General features: G+C 38.1%; 1 protein-coding gene across 2 annotated transcripts in view; it reads right to left on the bottom strand.

Annotated features, from left to right (window-relative positions):
* The window catches only part of ADAM23 (ADAM metallopeptidase domain 23), a 167,438-nt gene that overhangs the window by 31,958 nt on the left and 110,470 nt on the right, over positions 1 to 25,010 (bottom strand). For both annotated transcript variants that reach the window (XM_003406108.4, XM_064286766.1), the window contains exons 12-21: positions 23,954 to 24,038; positions 22,916 to 23,006; positions 19,487 to 19,535; positions 16,995 to 17,094; positions 13,951 to 14,022; positions 13,253 to 13,342; positions 11,459 to 11,539; positions 4,594 to 4,644; positions 3,625 to 3,688; positions 2,150 to 2,255 (exon numbers count right to left, since the gene is read on the bottom strand). In XM_003406108.4, the coding sequence (XP_003406156.1) occupies positions 2,150 to 2,255; positions 3,625 to 3,688; positions 4,594 to 4,644; positions 11,459 to 11,539; positions 13,253 to 13,342; positions 13,951 to 14,022; positions 16,995 to 17,094; positions 19,487 to 19,535; positions 22,916 to 23,006; positions 23,954 to 24,038 (789 nt within the window). The remainder of the gene's footprint in view (positions 1 to 2,149; positions 2,256 to 3,624; positions 3,689 to 4,593; positions 4,645 to 11,458; positions 11,540 to 13,252; positions 13,343 to 13,950; positions 14,023 to 16,994; positions 17,095 to 19,486; positions 19,536 to 22,915; positions 23,007 to 23,953; positions 24,039 to 25,010) is intronic.

Here is a 25,010-nt window from a genome sequence, read left to right on the forward strand (position 1 = left end):
ATGGGAGTTCGCTTCATAATTATTTTGTAAGCCATATATTTATGTGCTATTCCTTTTTTTTGTTTGTTTATATGTTGTATTTCACAACTTTTTAAGTTTCAAAAACACACAGTAACAACAGAGAGTCCCTGATAGAGCAGGAGAAAAGTGGTGTGCAGAACTCAAGTTCTAGTAAAAAGACCAGATTTAATGGTCTGACTGAGACCAGAGAGACCCCAGAAGACATGGCCCCCGGACTCTCTGTTAGCCCCAAACTAAGACCACTCCTGAAGCCAACTCTTCAGACAAAGATTAGGCTGCACTATAAGACACAAATGATACTGGTGAGGAGTGTGCTTCTTAGCTCAAGTAGATACATGAGACTAAATGGGCAGCTCCTGTCCGGAGGTGAGATGAGAAGGCAGAGGGGAACAGGAGCTGGTTGAATGAGCATGGGAAATAGAGGGTGGGAAGGAGGAATGTGCTGCCATTTATTGGGAGAGCAACTAGGGTCACATAATAATCTGTGTATAAATTTTTGTATGAGAAACTAACATGAATTGTAAACTTTCACTTAAAGCACACACACACACAAAAAAAACCACACACACACACAATAATTTCCTTTAACTCATTGGTGGTTAGGTATTCTGCTATCGGTTATCTTTTACAATAATCTATCCTAATGTCTCTCAAACTTTTTGAAAAGTCTTGGAGAAACAGAGAAATGCTGGGTGAGAATCTCTTTTTAATTTGGTTTAGTTTGAAAGAAATTATGGTCAAAGATTCATTTCCTCCTAAGGGCTCACCTACCACCAAAGACTACGTGGAATTGTAAAGTTTCATAAAGTTCTGCAAAAAAGATCATTAACTAGAGAAACAAAACCAAAAACAAAACTTGTTGCCATTGAGTCAATTCCAACTCACAGAGGCCCTATAGGACAGGGTAGAACTGCCTCATAGGGTTTTCAAGGAGCAGCTGGTAGATTTGAACTGTCAACCTTTTGGTTAGCACCTGAGCTCTTAACCACTGTGCTATCAGGCTCCAGAGAAATAAAAATTCCCTTAAATTCTGCTCTGCTTCAAAATTGGCAGAAGCTTCCTCATTACTATGAAAGAAAAGGGGGAGGGAGGTTCGCCTGTAACTTAATGGTCCTATAACTCTAAGTGACTGAATTAACCTTAAAAAACTATTAAGTCACAAAATTAACTTTCCTCAATTAACTAAGAGGAAATATTTCTAATGTGCTTTGAAACTATATCATTTTTTGAGTAAAGAGACTTCAAACATGCACTGTTGTTGTTGCTGGGTGCTGATGAGTCGATTCCGACTCAAAGCATCTGCATGTGACACGGTAGAACTGCCCCATAGGCTTTTCTTGGCTCTAATATTTAGGGGAGAAGACTGTCAGGTCTTTCTCCCATGGTGCCGCTGCGTGGCTTTGAACCGCCAACTTTTTGGTTAGCACCCAAGTGCTTGACCGTTGTGTCACCAGGGTTCCTTCAAATATGCATTAATTGGATTTTTTTTAGAAGAAAACAAATCTCAGACATACATACTAGACATCTAATTATATCAAATAGTGTTACACTCACAAAATGATCAAAACCATACATTATTTCACTTTTTAATGGTCCTAGACTTTGTGTATACATAGCCCATTCATAGGCCATATCTCCTAGCAAAACAGAAAATTAAAACCTAATATTAATTTGTAATACTTTGGCAAAGTACCCCTTTAAAACAAACATCAAGTAAAATACAGCATGTGAGAAATTTTCAAAATTTTACAGAAATGGTATGAGTTTGTATTGTAGGTTAGCCCGTGGCTATTTGGCCTCAAGATATACTAATGCAGTTTAAAAAACAAACAAACAAACAAACCCAGTGCCATTGAGTCAATTCCGACTCATAGCAACCCAATAGGACAGAGTAGGACTGCCCCATAGAGTTTCCAAGGAGCGCCTGTTGGATTCAAACTGCTGACCTCTTGGTTAACAGTTGTAGCACTTAACCACTACGCCACCAGGGTTTCTAGTTTTAAGATACTTACACTAAATAGTTTAGCATTTATTTAAAAAAGTCAGTAAAACATTTATTTTGTGCTCATTTTACATTTGAATCAGAGCTTTCAAATCCAGTTATTATGCCACAAAGCCGACCACTCACTGTTTGCTGCACTGGATCCATCGATCTCCGTCCTTCCCGCAGTTTCCCTTCTCGGTGCCTTCTGTATTCAACTTTTCATAACAGAACTTATCAGACCCTGCAGCCTCTTTTGGAAATGGGCAAGAGAAGAAAATTTATTTTAGTTTTCTTTGTTATCCATAACCCATAGCATGCTGATAAATATTTCACAACTGGCTCTCCAGGAAAAAAAAATCCCTGATTTATAGCATGTGCCAATTTCCGTGGTGTAAATACTCTGTGGCTGGCTTCAAGATATCAATGTAATGTCACCTGAATTGCAAAATTCCTAAAAATGTAACAATTGGGTCTTACAAGCAAATACAAGACAATTCCAACACACCAGTTTTTTTTAATCACAGAAAGAAACTTTTTCAATTCTCGTTGGCAGGTTTGGGGATGGGGTGGGAACGACCATCTGTAAGCAGGAATTAGTGAATTAACCTTAAAAGAATCACAATTCTAGCATTCCTAAACCAATGAAGAAAAAACATCACTAATGCGCTCTGAAAGCATACCGTTTCTTGAGTAAAGAGGCCTCAAACATGCACTGTTATTATTGATAATAAAGCTAACAAGCATTATTAATCCTGTTTTATATCAGGGGATATAGTAAAGTCTCAGCCTATTGAGATTTTAGGTTGGCACTTGGGTTTTGATATTTAAACTTTTAAAAAGATAAATATGTCTCTATTATCTTCACTTTGTCAAAACTGAAGCACAAAATGGGAATCTTTCAGTTAAAGGGTATTCACCAAACACTGGAGTCTTTTGTGCCCGGAGCTCTGTTCTCCTTCTGTGCTCTTTGTCTTCCTTGGTGACCCAGCCTCAGCCAGCAAGGCAGACCCATTTCTCTCTCTTCCAGTCTGGCCCTCACAAACTAAAGTTCATTAGAGAGGCACTATAAATGTCAGGGAGAGAATATATGTATGAGTGTGTAGGGAATGTACAGAAAATCAGGACCACGTGCCTGAATCTGTAACTGTCTACACCTCTGGAAGTATGTACATTTCTTCACTTCACACTGAGATAGTAAATTACAGAATTTCAAAAATAAGTCTGATACTTCACAGGGGGGGAAACACAAAGCTAATCCGGTAGGGTAAATGCTAAAGTACACAGTAAATGATGCAAGTGTCTGGATAATGAACCTGACCACAGCACTTGACCCAATATTTGCAAGTGGATGCAACATCTCTTCTCAGACAGCCACCGTCACTGAAGGAGCCTATTAGGCTCCTTCCTCTGATAACAAGCCCCAGACTCAAAGAGTTGTTTTCGGTAGGTTTTGTGACTGAGCTTCATACTTCTATTTATTCTAGAACCCTTTTCTAAGTTGGTTTAAAAACAAAACATCACTCCAAGCTGTGCATCTCTTTCAGCAAGACTGGCAGAGAACAATATTAATAGAAAACCAAACTGCACATGTGACCCTCAGACAGGAACGTGGGACCTACTTGTTCCCCAGATGTACTGGCACTGGTTATCCCGGGTCTTGCACTCCCCATTGTAGCAGCGGCCCTGAGGCAAGAGGACACATGTTATAGGATACACAGAGCTAGTGTTGTTTTCCACAAACATTTTTATTGTAAGGCCTTCTTTTAGTTGTCTCGATAAGCTCCTTTTTTCAAAATTCTATACCCTTTATTTTCATAGCAACCAAAAAGAATCATACACATCTTAAGAGATGGATAAGAACATGGACAGTTAAAATTTAAACTCAGAACACGGACCTCAAAGGACAGCGCTTTAAATCCAAACTAAAAACAACTCATTGCCGTCAATTCCAACTCAGAGTGGCATTACAGGACAAATTAGAACTGCTCCATAGGATTGCCAAGGCTGTAAATCTTTACAGAAGCAGACTGCTACATCTTTCTCCCATGCAGTGGCTAGTGGGTCAAACTGTCGACATTTTGCTTAGTAGCTGAGTACTTAAACATTGCACCACCAAGGTTCCTTAAATCCAAACAAGTCATGTAAGTTTTTAAATTTTATGGAAAGCAAAAAATTGGTACATTTCTTTGGGTGATATCATTATGATTTTTATCTTCTCTCCCGTGGGACGGGTTGGGCTATAACATGGCTTCAAAAAAACATAAACAGAAAGCCCATATTCTTCCACAATAGAGGACAGGTTGAAATTATTGGAAGATGGTCACAGCTCCATAAATTGAGTTCCTACCTCTTCAGCCATTACCTTTTTCTCCTTTTCTGCAGCTTCATCTGAACAATTTATCATCAGAGTTAAACATCATAGAGTTGGTATTTGGTCTGACATGAAGCAACTCTGAATCAGAACACCACTATGATAATTAACTGTCGTTTGAGTTGCAATCTCCCTTCAAAGTCACACTTACCAAAAAGAAAAAAAAAAAAAACTTTCAAATGAATCCTTTTAAAATTACACTTAAAGCTCAGCATACCTGATTTTGATTGCATGCATATCCATCTTGCTTATGAAGATTTGGTGGGCACTGAAAAATACAACCTTTTTAGAAAATGTTCAACATATTACTTACCTTTGGATAGTGTGCATAATATGATATAAAAAATGCAAGCATCATAAATATTTCACAGGGAACATTTTAAAAAATAGTGTAACTCCTAAGTAGGTTATTTCTACTATATATGGCTAAAAAAAAAAAACAAAAACATAAATTAGGTCCATTCAGTGAATGCTTATTATGCTTCTCTGTTTGCCATGAGGCAGTCTAGAATAACAAATTAAATCCACTTGCCTGCAGAGTTAAAAGTAGAAGAGATTGAAAGGGACAATGAAAGAAATGAATCACTTGTTTCGTAGGAATAGACACATTCAGGAACTAATTTACAAGACCTCACTCAGTTCAGCGAAAATGTCATTTCTGAATTGACACCCATGACACCTATAGTGTCTTCACTACACCTACCCGCCATATTGAAAAAGAACTATCGATCCCCTGCCTTTCCACTCAATGTAAGTGCTGGATCTCCATTCCCTTTCTGATCTCTCAAACCACAGACTTGTTACTAGAACAATTCGTGGCATGATGGTTATTTCTTTTTAAAAACCCACTGCCGTCGAGTCTATTTATCAAATCATGTTTTAAAAGCACACTTCATTTTCCCCAAAAGTTACGGTGAATAAGTTAAAATTTTTATTCTGACTGTGCACTTTATTTACCACATTTAAGAGAGCTGAAAAGAGATGAAGTCAATGGCTTTGCTAGTGTTAAAAGCAAACATGAAAAGAAAAGAAAAAAAAAGCACAGGCGTGGCAACTGAATAAGAAACTTAGCAACATGCATCAAACTCCTCCTAAGTCTTCACCTTCTTAGTAAATGACAGTTCCACCCTTTCAGTTGTTCAGGTCAGAACCTTGCAGTCATCCTCGAGTCCTCTTTTTCTCTCACACTCTCCCCCTCCATTCAATCCATCAACAATCTCTATCAGTTCTCCCTTCAAAATTAATTCACAATCCAGCCCTGAGACCATGGCCCCTGGACACCCTTTCAGCTCAGTACTGAAGTCACTCCTGAGGTTTCCCCCTCAGCCAAAGATTAGACAGGCCCATAAAACAAAACGAGACTTAAGGGGCATACCAGCCCAGGGGCAAGGACTAGAAGGCAGGAGGAGACAGGAAAGCTGGTAATGGGGAAACCAAGGTTGAGAAGGGAAGAGTGTTGACATGCCGTGGGGTTGGCAACCGATGGTCACAAAACAATATGTGTATTAATTGTTTAATGAGAAACTAATTTGCTCTGTAAAATTTCATCTAAATAACAATAAAAAATAATAAAAATGAATTCACAATCTGATCACTTTTTACCTCTCCACTGTTAACACCCTGTCCAAGCCCCCATTATCACTCATCTGGATTACTGCAGTAGCCTCCTCTGATTCCCTTGCTTCCTCCCTAGCTCCCTACAGTCTGCACAGCTACCATAGGGATCCCTTTGAAAACATAAATCAGATCAGATCACTCCTCTGCTCACAAATCCCCAGTGGTTTCTCATTTTATCCAATGGCTGAAAAGTTCTTTGTGCTCTGCTTCCACCCACCTCACTCCATCACCTTTCTAAGCTCATTTCCTACTCTCTTCCTTGGCTCATCTGTCTCCACGTGGATATGCTCATGATCTTTGCCCTCACTCTTCCTTCAGTCCAGGAAGATCTTCCCCCAGGTTTCTGCAAGACTCACTCCCTTACCTCCTTCAGGTCTTTGCTCAAATATCATCACCTCAAGGAGGCCTTCTGAAACCATACTCTTCAAAACCAAAACCCCTTCCCACACTAACATTCTCTGCGCCTCCATTCTGTTTTCTTTCTTTTCCATTGTACTTACCAAAAACTGGGTTCATGTATTTTACTTGTTTGTTTATTGCATCCCCATCTTAATGTGAGCTCCCCGCAGACAGGGATTTTATATATATTTTCTCTGCTTCCTCCTAGCACCTAGAACAATGCTGAGTTCACAGCTGGTGCTCAATTCCTACTGGCTGACTAAGAAAATAAATAAATGAACTATACAGATACAAATAGGTTATTCTATGCATATCGAGCTGTTCATCAATGTCACTAGAGAGGGATAATAAAACTAATTTAGGATTGGTAAAAAGCACTAACTTACAATGGAACACTTCAAGATGAAAATGCTTTGGCTCTACATCCTTCTAAAGAATAACTGATTTCTCATACAAGCTTTCATTCACCAGCTTTTCATTTAACTTGATGGTGTGTATTCAAAGATGTAGCCATCAGCACGAAAACCTGGAAGTACTATGCCAACTATACAAAGGCAGAGATCCCTGTGGCCTCTTTCATCAGAATCCACTCAAAACGCAATCATTATCTCATTGAGCAACTAACATTAATTATTCACTTTCTCCAAAACTAACGCCACTATCATGAACAGAAATGCAAAAGAAATGCTGCTACCAGGACAGGTACATCAGGTTCTAAAAGGAATTTGTCATATTTGACTTTTGTGATGTTTCAAGAAGGAAAAAAAACTTGTAGAATTCTTTATAAATGAAAAACAAAACCAAAACAAACAAAAAACCCCATACTATAAACTGTCACAGCCACATGAGAGAGGATTTCTAATCAAGTTATTTTTAGTTTAGTTTAATAAAAGCCAATTGCTTGTTACTCGAATGTTTAACAAGGGAAATCATGGAATGTCTCGCATTCTTGGAAGACTTTCAACACAGAAGTGTACTTTATTCTGCCTGTCCTTTATTCCGGATTCAGCCTCTAAATGCCATTCCAGCCCCCAATTTCATGTTGTGTCAGATGGTTTACTTGGGGCAGGCTGCGACAGTGCAATAGCAGTTAAATGTGCTTATTTTAAGTTGTGTTATACCACCCATTTAGGTGACATATTTTATGGTGTTGACAAAACACATCTCCACATCTCTCAAAAATATATTCTATTGTCCAATATAATCCGCCAAGGATTTCTCTCAATTGCACAAGTTTTTTGTTTATTTTTATAAATTATGAACTTAGAAAGTAGCTCAGAGGCATCAGTAAATTCTAATATCAAAATCAAGCTAAAACATACTGATGAGATAAAGTCATAATGTTGCCTGCAGATACTGATTCTCAGAGATGCCAAGATTCTTGGAGATTCCATTTTCTTAATCATTGTTCATATTTCATTAAATTCAAAGTTCACTGTCTCTTAGAGAGTAAAAGAATATTTGCAATAGGTGGTTGGCTCCCTCTGCTCCAACTGTCTGTTTCAGGTTCATTTTACCTATGTTAAGAAATTGCTAATAAAAGAATATGCTATTCCACAGCCACCTAAGAACCATCAATTGGTCTCAGTCCATCTGGAGCAAAGGAGAATGAAGAACACCAAAGACACAAGGTAATTATGAGCCCAAGAGACAGAAAGGGCCACATAAACCAGAGACTACATCAGCCTGAGACCAGAAGAACTAGACGGTGCCTGGCCATAACCGATGACAGCCCTGACAGAGAACACGACAGAGAACCCCTGAGGGAGCAGGTGAACAGTGGGATGCAGACCCCGAATTCTTGTAAAAAGGCCAGACTTAATGGTCTGACTGAGACTAGAAAGACCCTGGAGGTCATGGTCCCCAGACCTTCTATTAGCTCAAAACAGGAACCATTCCCAAAGCCAACTCTTCAGGCAGGGATTGGACTGGACTATGACATAGAAAATGATAGTGGTGAAGAGTGAGCTTCTTGGATCAAGTAGACACATGAGACTATGTGGGCAGCTCCTGTCTGGAGAGGAGATGAGAGCGTAGAGGGGGTCAGAAGCTGGTCGAATGGACACGAAAATAGAGAGTGAAGGGAAGGAGTGTGCTGTCTCATTAGGGGGAGAGCAACTAGGAGTGTATAAAAAAAAAAAATGTTTTTTGAGCAAGGTGTATATCAACTTTTGTATGAGACTGCCTTGATTTGTAAACTTTCACTTAAAGCACAATAAAAACTAAAAAAAAAGACTATGCTATTCCACTATGCCACTGTAAAATTAATTTAACAGTACAATTTTCACATTAGACATATTAAGACAAAAAGAAAAACTTTTATTTTATTTAGACTATAGAATATTAGCTTGAACATAGAGCACGCATTATAAAAGCATCATTTCCAGTAAATTCTATGGCAATTGATAAATTAAAGGTCAAAATGGAAGAACTGTATTTCTAAAGAGTTGAACACACAGAACCAAAACCATATATGATGGGTATAAAAATAGTAGTAGACTATAAACCAAAAATATAACTCTGTGAAGCTGTATATATCAGGATTTTCAAAACACTTGTCGTTAGACATAGAACCCACAATTCTTCTACTGTCTCTACATTATAGAAAAAATGCAAAGGAATCTATTTATATATTTAAATGTAAGAAACAAATGTGCCTAAAAAATCACAAAAGAATAACCTGAACATATTTAACTGCCTCATATCCTTAAACAGGTCTATTTAAATTGAGCCTCAGAAAATACTTATCAAGAACTTTCGAAGTTTAATTGGGAACTTTTCTTTCTCTCTCTCCCCATGTTTCCTTTCAGTGACAGGAACTCATTTGGTGTAACTCTGCCTACTCTCTGCTCCTTTACTTACTTCCAACTCAGGGAGGTGGATGACTGATTGACAAGCTTAGGAGGAATAACTGGGCATTCTGGCTCAAATCTGCTGTTCTTCTCTTGGGAGCAAGTCTACCCACCTGCATGCAGCATGCATTCTCTACTACTTCTCCACACCATACACTGTGCAAGGGCCCACCTCTGCAGTCAGGTTGTCAGTCAGCCAGTTTGTCAGTAACCTTTTGTTACAGACTGAATCTGGGAATCCATAAAGCAGCCCATATGGCCTCAAACTAAATATGGACTTAAATTTGGGCATTTCAATAATAAAAGCAGTATTTTGACCTCCAAATTCACTCTTTATTGGGAGCCCTTTGGAAACCAGTATCTGGCAAAAGGTAATCCCACTTTTAGGAATTTACCCCAAGGAACTAACCCTAACACTTTGTAGCAGTGTACCAAGATGCTCACGGTCATATTAATTATAAAAGTGAAAAACTGCCAACGATCTAAATATTCACCACTGGGTATAGAAGTCAACTGATGTATCCACATGATAGACTCTCATGCAATCATAAAAAGGATATTTATAAAGACTGTAATCATATGGGGAAATGCTTTCAAGTAATATTAGAATGATAGTATCCAAAATTCTTACCATGGCCTACAAGTCCCTCCTGCCCAGCTTCCTGCCCTCCTCCTTGAGTCATTTCCAGCCACCCTTGCTTTCATTCCATTTCTTGAATAACCCAAGCCTCTGCACTCACTATTTCCTGCCTGGTTCCTTCTCATTCGTGTCTCTACTTAAACGCTAACTCTCTGGGAGGATGTACTTAAAGGTAAGACCAAGGACTTGCCTATGTTGTTCACTACCATTTCCCAGCATTTATAGTGCAGGTAGTCCCTGAGTTAGACGTATTCGAGTTACAACACACCGCACTTAGGACTGTCTGTTTTTTGTACATCTTATCGTTAGTAATATGTACTACATACAATGCTGCAGCGCGTAATCTGCTGATGTTATCGTTCTCAGACATTCACTTGCAGATGTTCAGTGTTATGATTTACAGTGAAAGGATTAATTGAAGTTTTTTCTAAACTAAATTAGGGGCTTCATTGTTTGAAAACATGAACCCAAATGCTGATCGCTTTACTAAAGTCGGTAGGCAGATTTAAGGAGCAGTGGGATGTTACTGCAAAATATATGAAGGAAAAAAGAAGAGGACTAGACAGGCAATTCTCACTAATTTTCTGACTAGAAACATTATGCCATTCCCAAGGATAATCCAGGTGATCTAGAACCTTCCACAGGTGGAGTTATTACCACAGCTGACAAAATGCCAAGATTATCTAACTCTTCTTTATTGTCGGAGTAAATTTTGTATTTTTTATGTATGTATTAAAATACATCTATAAGTTCATATGTAGTGTTTCTAATTCCAAAGATGAATAAAGATTGGATTTATAAAGTTGCCAATAATAAAAGGCAGTAATAATGAAAACTGAAAAAAAAAAAGAGGTATTTGACTTATGTCAGAACTGGCTTATGATGGAGTCATCAGGACAGTACCCCACTGTAAGTCGGGGACTACCCATAGTGGTGAACACATAGCAGGCCCTCAACAAATGTTTTTAAGTATTTATTTTAGTGACAAAGACTTAAAATATGATATAATTAAAACATAAAAATTATGTAAGGAAATGATGCTAGAAGAAAACACTGCTTATGTTATAATACAAAACCTAAGCGTATAGGCCTCTGAAGCCAGGGCTGTGTACGTAGGGAAGGGGTGATGGCAGAGTTTGAGGAAGGTGGACTTCTGCTCCCAGTGCCATTTCAGCCAGAACAGTGCTGCTTCTTCCCTGTTCTCTACATTGAATTTCCATTCAAAATTTTGTTTAAAGAAAGGGGTTTGTGGCTTAAAGGTTTCTGAAGATAATACATTAGTACTTCATCAGCAGGAACACACTGTTTTAGACGTGGGGACCAGGAAAGAAAAAATAGTTCAATGGGTATAAATCAAATAACGAGAACTAACTATGAAGGGAAAATTTGGAAAAAGAGATTTACATCCAAAATAAATAAATAAACTTTCCTAAGTAAAAGGATGATGAAAGCTAGAAATTACTAGAAGACAAAGCTAAACAAAATGAAAACCAAAAAGGAACCAAAGCATACTCATAGATGTAATATATACTGTAAGTTGTGAAATGCATTACCTAAAACTCAGTTTGCCATACCTGGCCAGAGTCTCCAGTACAATATTCAGTAATATCACACCCATTCACGGCATCCCGACATTCGTACCCTCGTGGCTGAAACTGCAAATCAAAAGTCATTAGTTAGGGGCTAGTGTTAATATTCCAAGCAGTTAGCATTTTTATATTCACCAGTATAATTCTCATATTCCCTCATAATCATCGCCAACCTTTTTTAAGAATTAGCAAGATAGCTGCAGAATATAAACAGGCCCAGATGTCACTCTCGGTACTAAGTATGAATCATCAATCAAGGCAGTAAATGTTCAGATTTCAAAACTCACTGCCTCAGAATATTATTTTAGAAAAAAACACTGGCACTTAATGTAAAGAAGAAACACTGGTTTGGCTGAAGACAAAATAATAAAACACTATAATACAAATATTTAAGATCTCTCTAAAGATTGATGTTCACATCCAATCTTTACTAATTTACCTATAACCATGGATATTAATCTTGCTTCTGCTAAATACACAAAATCAAATTTTAATGAATTCATATGAATTCCTCAAGTGACATCAACGAATGCCTACTGTGTACAAGGCATTTTGTTTGTCTGGGTAGGGGGTCCATAAAAAATGAGGAAAATGGCCCATTACCCTCAAGAACTTTATAATTTGGTAGGATACATAAGGAAAGCATAACCTAAGATAAAATCTTTTACAATTCCATAATGCATAACACCTTTTGGTACTGAAGAAAAATAATAAAATGATGTAATTTTATGGTTATAAGAAATTCTAGATGTTTTATAGATGAGAAAACGGAAGCTTAAAAAGATGACTTCAAAAATTAATTGGAGGCCTCTGTAGATGGAAGTAACTCTATGTGTCCACACACATATAAACTGTGTACTTGTTGTTCTTAGTTGCTGTTGGGTCAATTTTCACTCATGGCAACCTCATGTGTTACAGGGTAGAACTGGTTCTTAGGGTTTTCTGGGCTGTAAATCTTAATGAAAGCAGGATGTCAGGACTTTTTTTCCATGGTTCCACTGAGTGGGTTTGAACCATCAATCTTTAGGCTTGCAGTTGAGCACAAAATGTTTGTGCCACCTAGGATTCTAAACAGTATATATATACATATACATTACTTCCTTATCTAGCATTCCTGCCTTTATGGGGAACTTAAAGCCAAATATGAAAATATGAGCACTAGTTTTTATGCTCAAGGAGCCCTGGTGGTACAAAGGTTAAGTGCTTGGTTGCTAACTGAAAGGCTGGTGGTTCGAATCCACCAGCTGCCCAATGGTAGAAAAGACCTGGTGATCTGCTCCTGTAAAGATTTACAGCCTAGGAAACCCTATGGTGCAGTTCTACTCTGTGGTATAGGGTTGCTATGAGTCAGAATTGAAGCGACAGCACACAACAGTTTTTATGCTCAGGGTCTAAAATATTAGCAAAAATCTTAAAAGCTTGGAAGTAGGTCATATTATAAAAAAGACCACAGGGATTGTCCCTCTTCTATTCAACAACTTAATTTGATTTTTATCGGTGCCAGTAGGGCAACTGTCAATGTTTATTTCAGGAGTGATGCATAGGTATATTTTCTTAAGGAGTCTCTGGAGGATAAGAGTAGAGGATGGTTGGTAGTAACAGTAAAAGCAAATGTCGTGACACAGAATTTGGGTGGACTTATTGAGTCTACAAAATTACCAGGCTGGTATCACACTGCCAACCAACAAGTTTGTGACACACTACACAGCTGCTTATACACTGAGATGTTTGGCTAATCGGGCAAGTAAGGGAAAAATGAGACTGCGTTAGGGAACTCACAAGACATGAGGTATTGTTACAGCAGGGCCCGTCACTGCAGTGGGCCCCATTGGAGAGGGAGCATTTCTTGCAGCACAATCCATAGCATTCCTAGAGAAAACACTCCACATGAGTGAACAAGGAATCTTTCCTCCTCATCAGTCAATATTCTCTCCACACATGACTTGTGCATAATTTAAATAAGGAGACTTATACTACAAGAATAAGCAAATATTTTAGGAAAGAATTAATCACTGAAATAATGGTAAGTCTTTTCTGCCATATTTCTCAGCAAGTATGATCTTCTATGAAAGGGCTTCCCTAACAAAGATTAAGCTTCTTTCTTAGCAGACATCCCACCCTTGATTAGTTTTACTACACTATATTCTTACTATTCAATCTAGTTTTATAAGGAAAAATAATACACAACGTGTCAAGAATGTTTCATGATTTGGTAAAACTTGTCTGAGGTGACTATGAGCTACAAAAATTTTAAGATGTAGAGAATTTCATTAGAAAGATCCATTAGGTTTTTTCAGACAAGGCCCTAGGTACGTGACTAATTCTAATGTGTCTGAGCTAGGATGAAGCAATAATGAGAGAGATCAGAAAGGCAGTAAGACCACAATGAATGGTATCATGGGGCCTCTTACTATTGCTATCCTTGTTTGTCCTGGGTAAGAGTTATACTGAAGGCAGAAGAGGCCTCTTATACCTACCACATGGAAACCACAATCGCATTCCTCCCCAGGTTCTACATATCCATTTCCACACTCAGTGGGCTCAAACAGCTGAAAGAGATTAGAGAGGGAAAGGAGAAATATTCTCATTTATCACAGAAAATCAATACTCTACCCCAGCCACAGGCACGGTCCTATAATCAGCTACCACAGGCTATTCTGTGAGCCGTTGTCATGGCATCTTATAAATGATATCTGTTTGGGAAACACTGTTCATTTATTAATAACACTTCTAAAAACTTCTTAAAAACATATTTGAAATGGGGTAATATCTCTTGGGGAATTCTCTGGCAGGAGGCTCCAGAGACTACTTCTAGCATTAGAGTTACTTTTTATGGAGATAAGCTGTCAAGAGAAATAGATCACTTTTCATATTTGCTAATGGAGCTAAAATGCATTGCTAATAAGGCTCACGGACATCTAATTTGCTGACTCGTCTCAAGACAGCTAAGACATAAAAATTATCAAAAATATAAATATACTGTTGTCACAGCCAAATGTGATATATGCAGTCAAGTAAAAGCAAATAAACTTAAATTTGGGGCTGGTAATCCATGCCCATCATTCTCACTGAATAGAAATTTGCACGTCGAAGCGTGTTAAGTAATCGTGCAGATATATGCTTGGATGTATGGAAATCTCTCAATCATTCATGGAGAAACGAAGAGTCAAATTTCTTGAAAAAGCCATCATACAGATGCTATGAATTTGCTTGCATGGTAAACTGTATTAGAGACCAATTGTTGAGGCAGTTGATTGTTTATGAGATTCTTATTTCCCATCACCTAGGCAACCACCACACCTAAATGAAGACTGGAATAGCACATCCCAACTCAAATGCTCCAAGTCACAAACATGAGAGGGAGAAAGAAGTTCCTTCCCCAGCAGCACTACACACCCCAATGGAGGGCTGCCTTCTACCAAGGCTGCCTGAGAAAGACCTAGTTCTCCTTCCACTTCCAGGAAGGAAAAATTATCATAGGAAGCAAGAAAGGTTTCCAAACTACTTGGGTGGGATCTTCTCTGGAGTCCAATGAGTTAAATCAATAATTCAAACCTCTAAGGATGGCATTTTGATCAGCAGGCAGAAAACAGAAAAGAGGCAGCTGGGTCAGGGGGCAGGGGGGACAGACTAGAACAGGGCTATTGCTCTCATGTAACCAATGCTAAGTTTCATTCTTAGGACAACTCTTCTTCCATTTTGAGGTGGATCACTGTCTTAAACCAGATGGAAAACATGGCAGTTGGTAAGGTTCCCCAAGCACAGAAAATATGCACATGGATAATGTGGGAATAATACATAACACATACATACATATATACAGTGACTAAAAACACTTGAAAAAAGTCAGTTCTCTGATCTATACATATAAACGATGCCACTGGAATTCACAGGTTTTTAAACCACTGTAATATGTACTTTAGTGAAAAAATAATTCTATATTTACTCATTTTTCAAATCAGAGATGTATAGTCATTTCTATTTAGTTTCCAAATTATTGGAATAATTTTCTTCCCACTTTCCGGCAATTTCAGAAATCTAATGATGGATCCTACAAATAACACGAGAAACCTTAACCTTTCCAAACAACTCAGTGTTGTTTCCTCAGGCATAATGCTTATAATTAGCCAGTGAGCTGCACGGTAGGTAAAATTAGCCATGCGCACTGCAATTCAAAAATGACAGCAGCTCACATTAGTCCATTATTACTTATTTTGGCCCTTTTAAACACTATGAAGCTTTCAGGGTTCTGCTGCACTGAGATCAACGCCATGAAAGGCAGGCAATCCAGTTTAATGATGCAAGGTCACTTTAAAATGCCTGCTGCTTTTTCCACAGGCTTACTGAAACGTTATACAGATGTCAGGTATCAACCTATCACTTCCTACGGTAGTATCACTTAATTACGTGTTTAGAAATAGTCAGTTATTCACATTAATCACTAATTTTTTAAAATGCTAACGTAATTTCACTGCCCTCTCAGTTTGCAGACTATCAACCATTTTATAAAGCCACCAACTATATTTGATTTACAAAGTCATGTTTTAAAAGCAAACATGGTATTTGTGTTAGCACTTCTATAGCATGCTGTCTTTTTGCCTGTTGAACAACTTCATTTCCAAACAGGATATCACAGGTCTGCAGCCACTTATCCAAAAAATCTACATTTGGTAAGTTTCAGAATTCTGGTTTCGCTGGATTTTGAAAAGTACAATGCATTTACCATGAGGCTATAGCAAACACATTAATATTTCTGTAATAAAATACATTCATCTTTCCGCAGCAGACTTGTGAATTTTCATACTGTGTGGGATGAATAAACATTTTCAAGTTCATGAGTAGTTTTACTGCCAAAAGTGTTTTCTGCACACTTATGAAAAACACTTCTAATTTTCAGCATTTCCTGAATTACAGAACTGTGGACAGAAATTGGGGGATTGTGTAAACCAATGTTAATGAAATACCAACTGACAACATGGAACTCCCCTGGTAAAGAGACTACAGGACATAAATGTATGCATGCCTTTATGGCATCTGAAAATACTATGGGTCAACAGTTCTTGGCTAGCTGATACTAGTAACGATTCCTGCCTGTGAGAACAGACCGCACTTAAATTAAAACAAGCTACAACCAAAAAAATAAATAAGGTAACATGGAACAAGTTAAAGTAATATTTTGTCTTCATCTAATCCACTATTCTATAGACGTGGTGTAAAATCCTAACTTGAAATTGTCAAAGATATTTTAATTAAAGACTTATTGGTTTGTTTGTTTGGATGGGGAAGGGTTTGAAGGGTTTGACTAGCACTAAAACATCAGAGATTCAAAACATTCGAACTAAGGTTTGTCATTCATTCAAAGCCAACTTATTCTGCAACATGATAAAGACTTTTACAGATAAATATTAATCTGATTGACAAGAAATCTGCTTTCCAACACAAGCATCTGATATTTAGCGCTGTCTACTTTTTTTTTACTGGAAAACACTGGAGAAATAGTTGCACTTTCTAAGTCACTAACCTTTGTTGGTCTGTTGAACAGACAGGCTCCACCACCTCTCTGTAGAAAGTCTCTATATTCCAAAATGCTGCACTTTGAGAACTTCCTGGAATGGGATACCCTGAGGAAAAAATTACATAAATAATTTACCCAAGGCACTTATCAGAAAAGAAAATTAAAACCCTTGAACTGTACAAAATTTTCACTCTGCCGCCAAATGAATCTTATCAAATTACTACAAAGCATTTAGGTTCAAATTGCCAAATAAATGTATGTGGTAGAGCTTTGTAAAAACAGAAATGCACAGAAAATCACAGACTTGGGGTATAGATTATAACCTCAACAGCCAAGCCCTTTTGTGCACTGGGCTGCACACAGTATATGAAAAGCAGGTAACAAAACCTCTTAATCTAGACCATGTTTTAAAATGCAGTAACTTTTATTCACTCTGTCTCTGTAAAGGCAACCACTTTTGTGCCTCTGCCCTGAATAAAAAGAGCTCATGACCTACTAGATTTTACAGTGGAGAGGGGAGTAATGAGGGGCAATTTACTAAAGACTATAGAATTTTTTTTTTTTTTTATAGAATGTAGGCATCTGTAATACAATTCATGTAAACAAGGAAGCTCTAAAGAGATGTGTTATACGTGTGCGCGTGTGTGTACAATGCTTTTAGTATATGTGTGTGCATGTGTGTGATATACATACATATATATACACACACATATATATACTAAAAATACATTAAGGCGTGCATCCATGGAGCCCTGGGGCACAGTGGTTAACAGCTTGGCTACTAAACAAAAGGTCAGCAGTTCAAATCCACCAGCTGCTCCTTGGAAACCCTGTGGGGCAGTTCTACTCTGTCCTATAGGGTCACTGTAAGTCGGAATCGACTTGATGGCAATGGGCTTGTTTGTTTGACCCATGAAAAACAGCTCTTTCTTATTCTCATTTTCAATGTTTATTTGGTGAAATTCATGATTTAGCATGAATATAATGAGCCTCCAATTTAATTAATAAAATTACTTTGTCTAGGTCAGTACACAGAGGAATATTATACACATGATCAAGGTTAAGCTGAATAAGACACATTATTCGTCGGGTATAGTTATAATAGTACTTTATATGAAAGGGACAGGCCACTTATTCTACCACATAATCCAATAGTTTTATGCATCTTTTTGTTTGAGGGTAGTTTATGGAGGCAGACAAAATCTGCTGCTGTTGACAGTGATCTCTTATAAGATCTACGTATACATGTGTACTTGAGAAAATATATGCTAACTTTAAGTAGTTTTATTACATCCTATTGGTAGTCAGTTCAAAATTTCATTCAGAAATTGGGAGTGTAGAACACAGAAGGCATCCACCTATGGAAACAATGTCATTAATATTGTTAGCTTTAGTATAACCCAGTGCCCTCAAGTCGGCCACCAGGGTTTCCACCTTTAGTCCTCAAAAAGTTTAAGCCATAATATTACTAAATTGTGGTACAACGATAAGGGGACTGTGTTTCCAGTTTAAATTAGATTTCCCTGAAACACAGGTTCTGAAGTTGCAGGGATAACAGCTGGCCCTCTCTCCAAAACCTTCTGTTCACATTCCTCTTCTCCCCTTGAGCCGAGCTCCTGTGAGAGTTGGTGGAAGAATAAGTAAGGCATTCTGTTTACACAAGCAGGTTAGGACTTTGGGCAACTGGTGTTACTAGGAATAGGAGTAGGACCAGAAGTGGCCCAGAGGGGTGTGCAGGTGTGCTGGGCAGGTGTCTTGCATAGGCAAAGGATGTAGGAGAAGCACATGAGTGAGGAAACTGCTCCCATCTACTAGGAGTGGACTCTAGCTAAGAGACCTCGAGGCAGTGGTCTCAATGAGGCAGGGGTCCCTGGGAAAGAGGGCAACATTTCCAGGCTTTGTTCCAGCGAGACGATGGCAGCTCTGGGGCAGCTGCACCAGTTCCCAAAGCAGCCACAAAATACAGTAGACAGGTGAGGGAATAGTCAAATGTCCATTAGTAGAAGACTACCTTTTTTTTTTACCTTATTTAGATACAATAAATCTAAGTAAAAAAAAAAAAGCTTTATTGATTATAGAAGCAGAATGGTATAATTTTATTACTGTAAACATATCTATGTGTGAATTTCTTAAAGTGTAAACTGAAGACTAAATGGATTTTCACAGACTCCTTCAGGTAGACAACATGCTATTATTCTAAATGTACTAAAAAATTAATGTCTCTACTAAACTTAGAAGCATTTAATAATGTGCTTCCTTTAAGGGTTAATAAGAAATAGAAAGAGAGAACACATTTTACTTCTAACGTCAACCTTAAATAAGAGATTAAAACATAAAGTGAATTAGTCTTTTCAGTTCTAAAATATCAGATAATTAATTATTGAATTTATACTAAGTGCTTAGCCTAAAATACCATTACCTGAGATACTGAGTATCTAATTATATGCGGCAATTTTAGTAAAAGGCATATATCAAATTCATGCACAATGAAAAGTTACCCCGTTTCCTCCATGATGCAGCCACCCCAGGATTCTGTGCAGTCACATTCTAGTTATGAAACAATAAAAGCAACAGGAGAAAAAAGAAACAACAGTCATGCCTTCAATTTGCATTATGGCTCTTGAAATAATTATCACCAATTCCATGTTAAATAGGTCCAGAAAAAGTCCCACGGAACAAAGTTTGTTTCTTTAAAACAAATATATCTTTTCCTGAATCATACATCATTTTCTAAGCAAACAGCTGGCAAAGAAATAAAACTGCACCTCTCTTGATTTCTGTAACTCAGACAACTCAATTAAGTTCCTGGTTCCAATGTCTAGTAAAAAGTACCCTGGTCTTGAAGTCAGAAAGCCTAAATTCTAGTCCAAGTTCTACCATGTAGGAGTCCCACAGGCAAGTGGCTTAGTATTTCTTGAGTCTCAGTACTTCCATCTCTAAAATGGTAATAACATCTATCTCCCACAGTGGTTCTGGATTTCAAATGAGGGTGCACTTGCCTGCACTTCATAGAACTGTAAAGCTCGGTTGCACCAATGCAATGAATCATCATTGAGGTCCTTCTAACAGAGCAGTGGCATCACTAGGGTTGGTGTTACCCAGTGCAGTAACTCATGGTGTCACACCCCACACCCCCTCCATGGACCATCTCCAGCACCAGACCATACAGAATCCTTAGTAATGTTTTCTCTACTAATGTTACTTGGAAATTGTAATTCCTGTATATAATTCCTTCTTTTCCTTTCATTACTACTTCATTCTCAAAAAAAAATGTTGATATAGGTTCATGAATACTAATTACCACAATATTGTAGCTAAAAAACCAGAAAATTTGACAAAATCAGCGAGTATAAAAACACTGGCAGCAACCAAAATAACAGTAAGTGCTTACAGAGAGTGCAAACAAAACCACGTGATTCAAAGCATCATTGTAACTAGGTAATAATGACAGCTCTGGCTGGAGCACATTAGAAGGTTCAAAAAGTAAATCAGCATAGGGTTTTAGCCTTGTAGGTATATTGATACATGTAAGCTGGGCTTACAAAAAATGTTTTTGTTGTTATAACTAACTACACAGCTTTTTTTTTTTTTTTTTACTAGTTTTTAAATTTTGTAATTGTGCTTTAGGCAGAAAGTTTACAGCTCAAGTCAGTTTCTCATACAAAAATTTATACATACATTGTTATGTGACCCTAGTTGCTATCCCTATAGTGTGACAGCACACTTCTCCTTTTCACCCCAATTTCCCCTGTCCATTCAGCTCTTATCCTTTCTGCCTTTTCATCTCACCTCTGGACAGAAGCTGCCCATTTAGTCTTGTGTATCTACTTGAATTAAGAAGCACACTCTTCACGAGTATCATTTTATGTCTTATAGTCTACTGGGGTGGGTGAGGAGTCCAGTTTAATCTTCGTCTGAAGAGTTGGCTTCAGGAATGGTTTTAGTTCTAGACTAACAGAGAGTTTAGGGGCCATGTCTCCTGGGGTTCCTCCAGTCTCGGTCAGACTATTAAGTCTGGTCTTTTTACTAGAATTTGAATTCTGCACCCCATCTTTCTCCTGGTCCATCAGGGACTCTCTATTATATTCCCTGTCAGGGAGGTCACTGGTGGTAGCCAGGTACCATCTAGTTCTTCCGGACTCAGGCTGATGGAGTTTCTGGTTTATGTGGCCCTTTTTGTCTCTCAGACAATATTTTGCTTGTGTCTTTGGTGTTCTTCATTCTCCTTTGTTCCAGGTGGGTTGGGACCAATTGATGCATCTTTGACGGCCGCTTGCTAACTTTTAAGACCCCATACACCATCAACAAAGTGGGATGCAGAACATTTTCTCAATAAACTTTGTTATGCCAATTGACCTAGATGTCCTCCAAAACCATGGTCCCCAGACCCCTGTCCCTGCTACTCTTTCCCTCAAAGTGTTTGGTTGTGCTCAGGAAACTTCTTAGCTTTTGGTTTAGTCCAGTTGCGCTGACTTCCCACTACACGGTGATTTTTATAAAAAATAACAAATTTCTGCTGAAACACTGCATGAAAATTTTACAGTCAATTCAGTGTCATCCCCTCTGTCAGTGTCACCCAGTGTAGTCCACATTCCCCACACTCCCCTACTGACACCACTGTGCAATAGAGCACACAGATGTTAAAGAAGAGAATGCAATTTGCTACAGTCAAAGCAATGACCAGTCAGAGACTTGAGGAACACTAAGCAAAAAGGTCTAGTAAAAGAGAGCAATCTAAAAGTGTAAGTAACCATTTGAATTAAATAACAATCGTAAACCTGGCTTAAATACCAGAGACTGAAATATTGATATTGTGGTGATATCTTCTCTTTTATTTTTTCCTATTCTTTTCTATTAAAGATACTTCAAAGAAAAATTTCCAATAAATTAAAGAAACTCAAAAACTAATAATCAGATGCAAAGGAATAAAACATTTTAGAAAGGAAGGAACTATGCCAGGCATTAGTGATGAACCCTATTTCTTACCCCATCCCATTATCCAATTCAGAAACCTCTTTCAGCTGATCTCAGCACTGGCCTCATCCCAGCTCCAGGATTTTCAAACAAGGTCATAAACCCAGTCATCTTCCTTTCTGATTTTAAGCAGCCCTGGTAGCACAGTGGTTAAGCACTCAGCTGCTAACCAAAAGGTCAGCGTTTAAACCCACCAACCACTCTTCAGGAGAAAAATGTGGCAATCTGCTTCCATACAGATTACAGCCTTTGAAACCCTACGGGCAGTTCTACTCTGTCCTATGGGGTCACTATGAGTCACCAATTGACTTGATAGCGATGGGTTATGCCAGCTGACTAAGTCTTAAATACCCCCTTTAATGTGTAATGTGTACTTTCTTGGGAAAGCAAATACTGGCTGTATTTTTCTACTGGGTATTATCTATGGCCTTGTTTGTATCCCCTCTTGCACCTGTCCCTAGGGTGGGGTCTTCCCATGGGAAATCCTCTCTAGCTTTCTGATGGAACTAGGTGGCTAAATTTAATCTGAGGTGGGTGGAAGAGGAAGCCCCTCTTGACCAGAGATCTAAGCCACTTCCATTATTAAACTTGTGATGGAGCCTCAGCTGGCATCCTATATCTACAATCAATTGGTTAGAACCAAGAGGGGTGTGTAGACGAGTACTCAACACCCCTACATCCAACGTTCTGCAGTGTGAGAAAGAGCTGACTCACACCCTGAGACACTGGATATGAATCACACCTCCTATTTTATGGACTTTGAAAGGGAAATTTCCAGAACTCAGATTAAGAATTACTTTAACTTGCTCATTTTATAATGTTTTTAGAGGAAGGAGATATACTACAATTAAACTATAATAACTTAGAAATGAAAATTATTTATTTATTGACTGGACATGCATTATACAGACAGAATGGCACATGAAAGTGAGTAAGAAGGTCAATGTACATACTTGGCTTTCTGCTAGAAGGTTCCCATTGGATTCCAAGGTTTTGAGCCAGGCTCTGCGATAATACTTGTGCCACTGCCATTGGAAGACCATACTGTTTTTCAGAGTTGAAAGTGTGTGGGAAACATTTGAGAGAGTGCACAAAGCTAGTTATTATTTCTTAATCGTTACCATATATCATCTCAGTTCCCTAAGTAGAGCCTCACAGCATCTAAAAATGGAATACACTCCTTATTACTTCCTCCTTGCAATGGGGCCCAAGAAGCAGAAGGCCCCTCTTACTATGTGGCATCTCTCAGAACTTGATGCTCTCACATCGAAACACAAAATACAAGTCACAAAAGGCTGTGTCCCAATTCAACTCACACTAAACCAAGAATAAATTCAACTTACTACAAAGACATCAAGATAGGTGCCCACCGAATGATGGCTATTGGGATAGCCTGGTATTGACCAGGGTTTAGAGTTAGTGGTTAGGCTTTTTGGATTCTATTGACAGCTGTTATAAGAAATTTCCTTTATAAAAATGAAGGTACTGAAAAACCAAACGAGATTAAGGAAATATTTGTTTCAATTGATTCACAGATAGGGGAGTAGAAGATAAAAAAAATTACATAGGGAGAAAAGAAAGATACTGATTGGATATACTCATAGACTCTTTGGTTTAAATGAGCTAAACCTAACATAGGCAGAAGAGCATTATAACTGAAAAAAAAAAAGTCATAAGGAAAGGATTAAAAAACTTACAAAAACTTAACGCCCTATCTATAAAAATCTATGGAGGTCTAAATATCTCTAGGCCAATCTATGGCTTGCATTTGCCTGGTAAATATGAAAAACTAGCATAATCAAATGAAATTATACATTTTTCTAACACCAAAGACCACTTTGGTTCTATTTGCTAATATAAATCACTCATGCTATGTTCTTGAAATCAGTATTGCTCTAAGCAAGCATGAGAAGGGCAGTAAACTAGGTCATAGGGGAGGAAGAGATCAGATGCAAAGATAAAGCTCTACTTTAAGAAAATTGATAGTTTACCTCATTCACACCAACTCCTCTTGTGCGAGAACAGACACCTCCGAAGAAACTCAGACTGCTTCTCTTATAGTGAAATGTCACACGCCTTAAAAAAAAAAAAAAACAGTGCTATTAGGAAACCAACGCGGTAACCATCACTTAGACTCTCCCAAAACATCTGGGTAAGTCTACGCTCCTACAATGTGCCAAAGCTATCCTCCTTCAAAAAAACTGAAAACTGTATTTTAAATACCTTTTGATTTACGTTGTCAGAATAATTTCAGTGAGCAAATGTTAACTGAGCACCTGCTAAGCTGCACACATTAGGCCAGGATTTGAGGACACAAAGATAAACAGAAGACAGACCTTTCCCTTTTTTCAGCGGACAATATCTAAAAAAAAAAAATTTTTTTTTTTTTTAGTAGTATAATATTGCTGATTATTGTCAGTTTTCAAGTAAAGACTGAGAGAAGAGAAAGAAATGAGTAAAGGTGAGAGTGAAGGAAGGAAGACTCTGGCTGGCTTGATCCCAGGACAGAACCATGAGTGGGAAAGGGAACAACTTATTAGATTAAGAAGAAAATATGATACCCTTTTTCCTTAGTGATAGAACCTCAATTTTTTTTTCACTGGTCCATCTAAAAAGACATTCCCTAGGCTCTCTTGTAGCTACCTGTGGCCATGTGACTAAGATCTAGCCAATAATTTGTCTGATCGTTGTGCACATCTCTCAGGAAAGCTGCTTTAAGGGAGCTGACTCAGCAGGAAGGAGCGCCCTTTTATCCTCCTTCTTGCCTGTCATTCATGCCGCCTGTAATGACGTGATGGCTGGAGCATCAGCAGCCATCTTGAATTACGAGCTGAACTTGAAGATGAAACGTACGTGCTCTGAAATCAAGGCTTATGACTGCGGAACTGCCGTCCCACCACTAGACATTCTACCTCCATGTTTCTTATATAGCAGAGAGAAGAATAAATGTCAATCTTGTTCAAATCATTGTTTTCTGATATATAATTTAACTGGTAAAATAAAGAGATATATGTAAATGCCAAACCAAAGGCTACAATAAAAGCCTAA

This window comes from Loxodonta africana, chromosome 6 (assembly GCF_030014295.1).
Source record: "Loxodonta africana isolate mLoxAfr1 chromosome 6, mLoxAfr1.hap2, whole genome shotgun sequence".
NCBI classification, from domain to species: domain Eukaryota; kingdom Metazoa; phylum Chordata; class Mammalia; order Proboscidea; family Elephantidae; genus Loxodonta; species Loxodonta africana.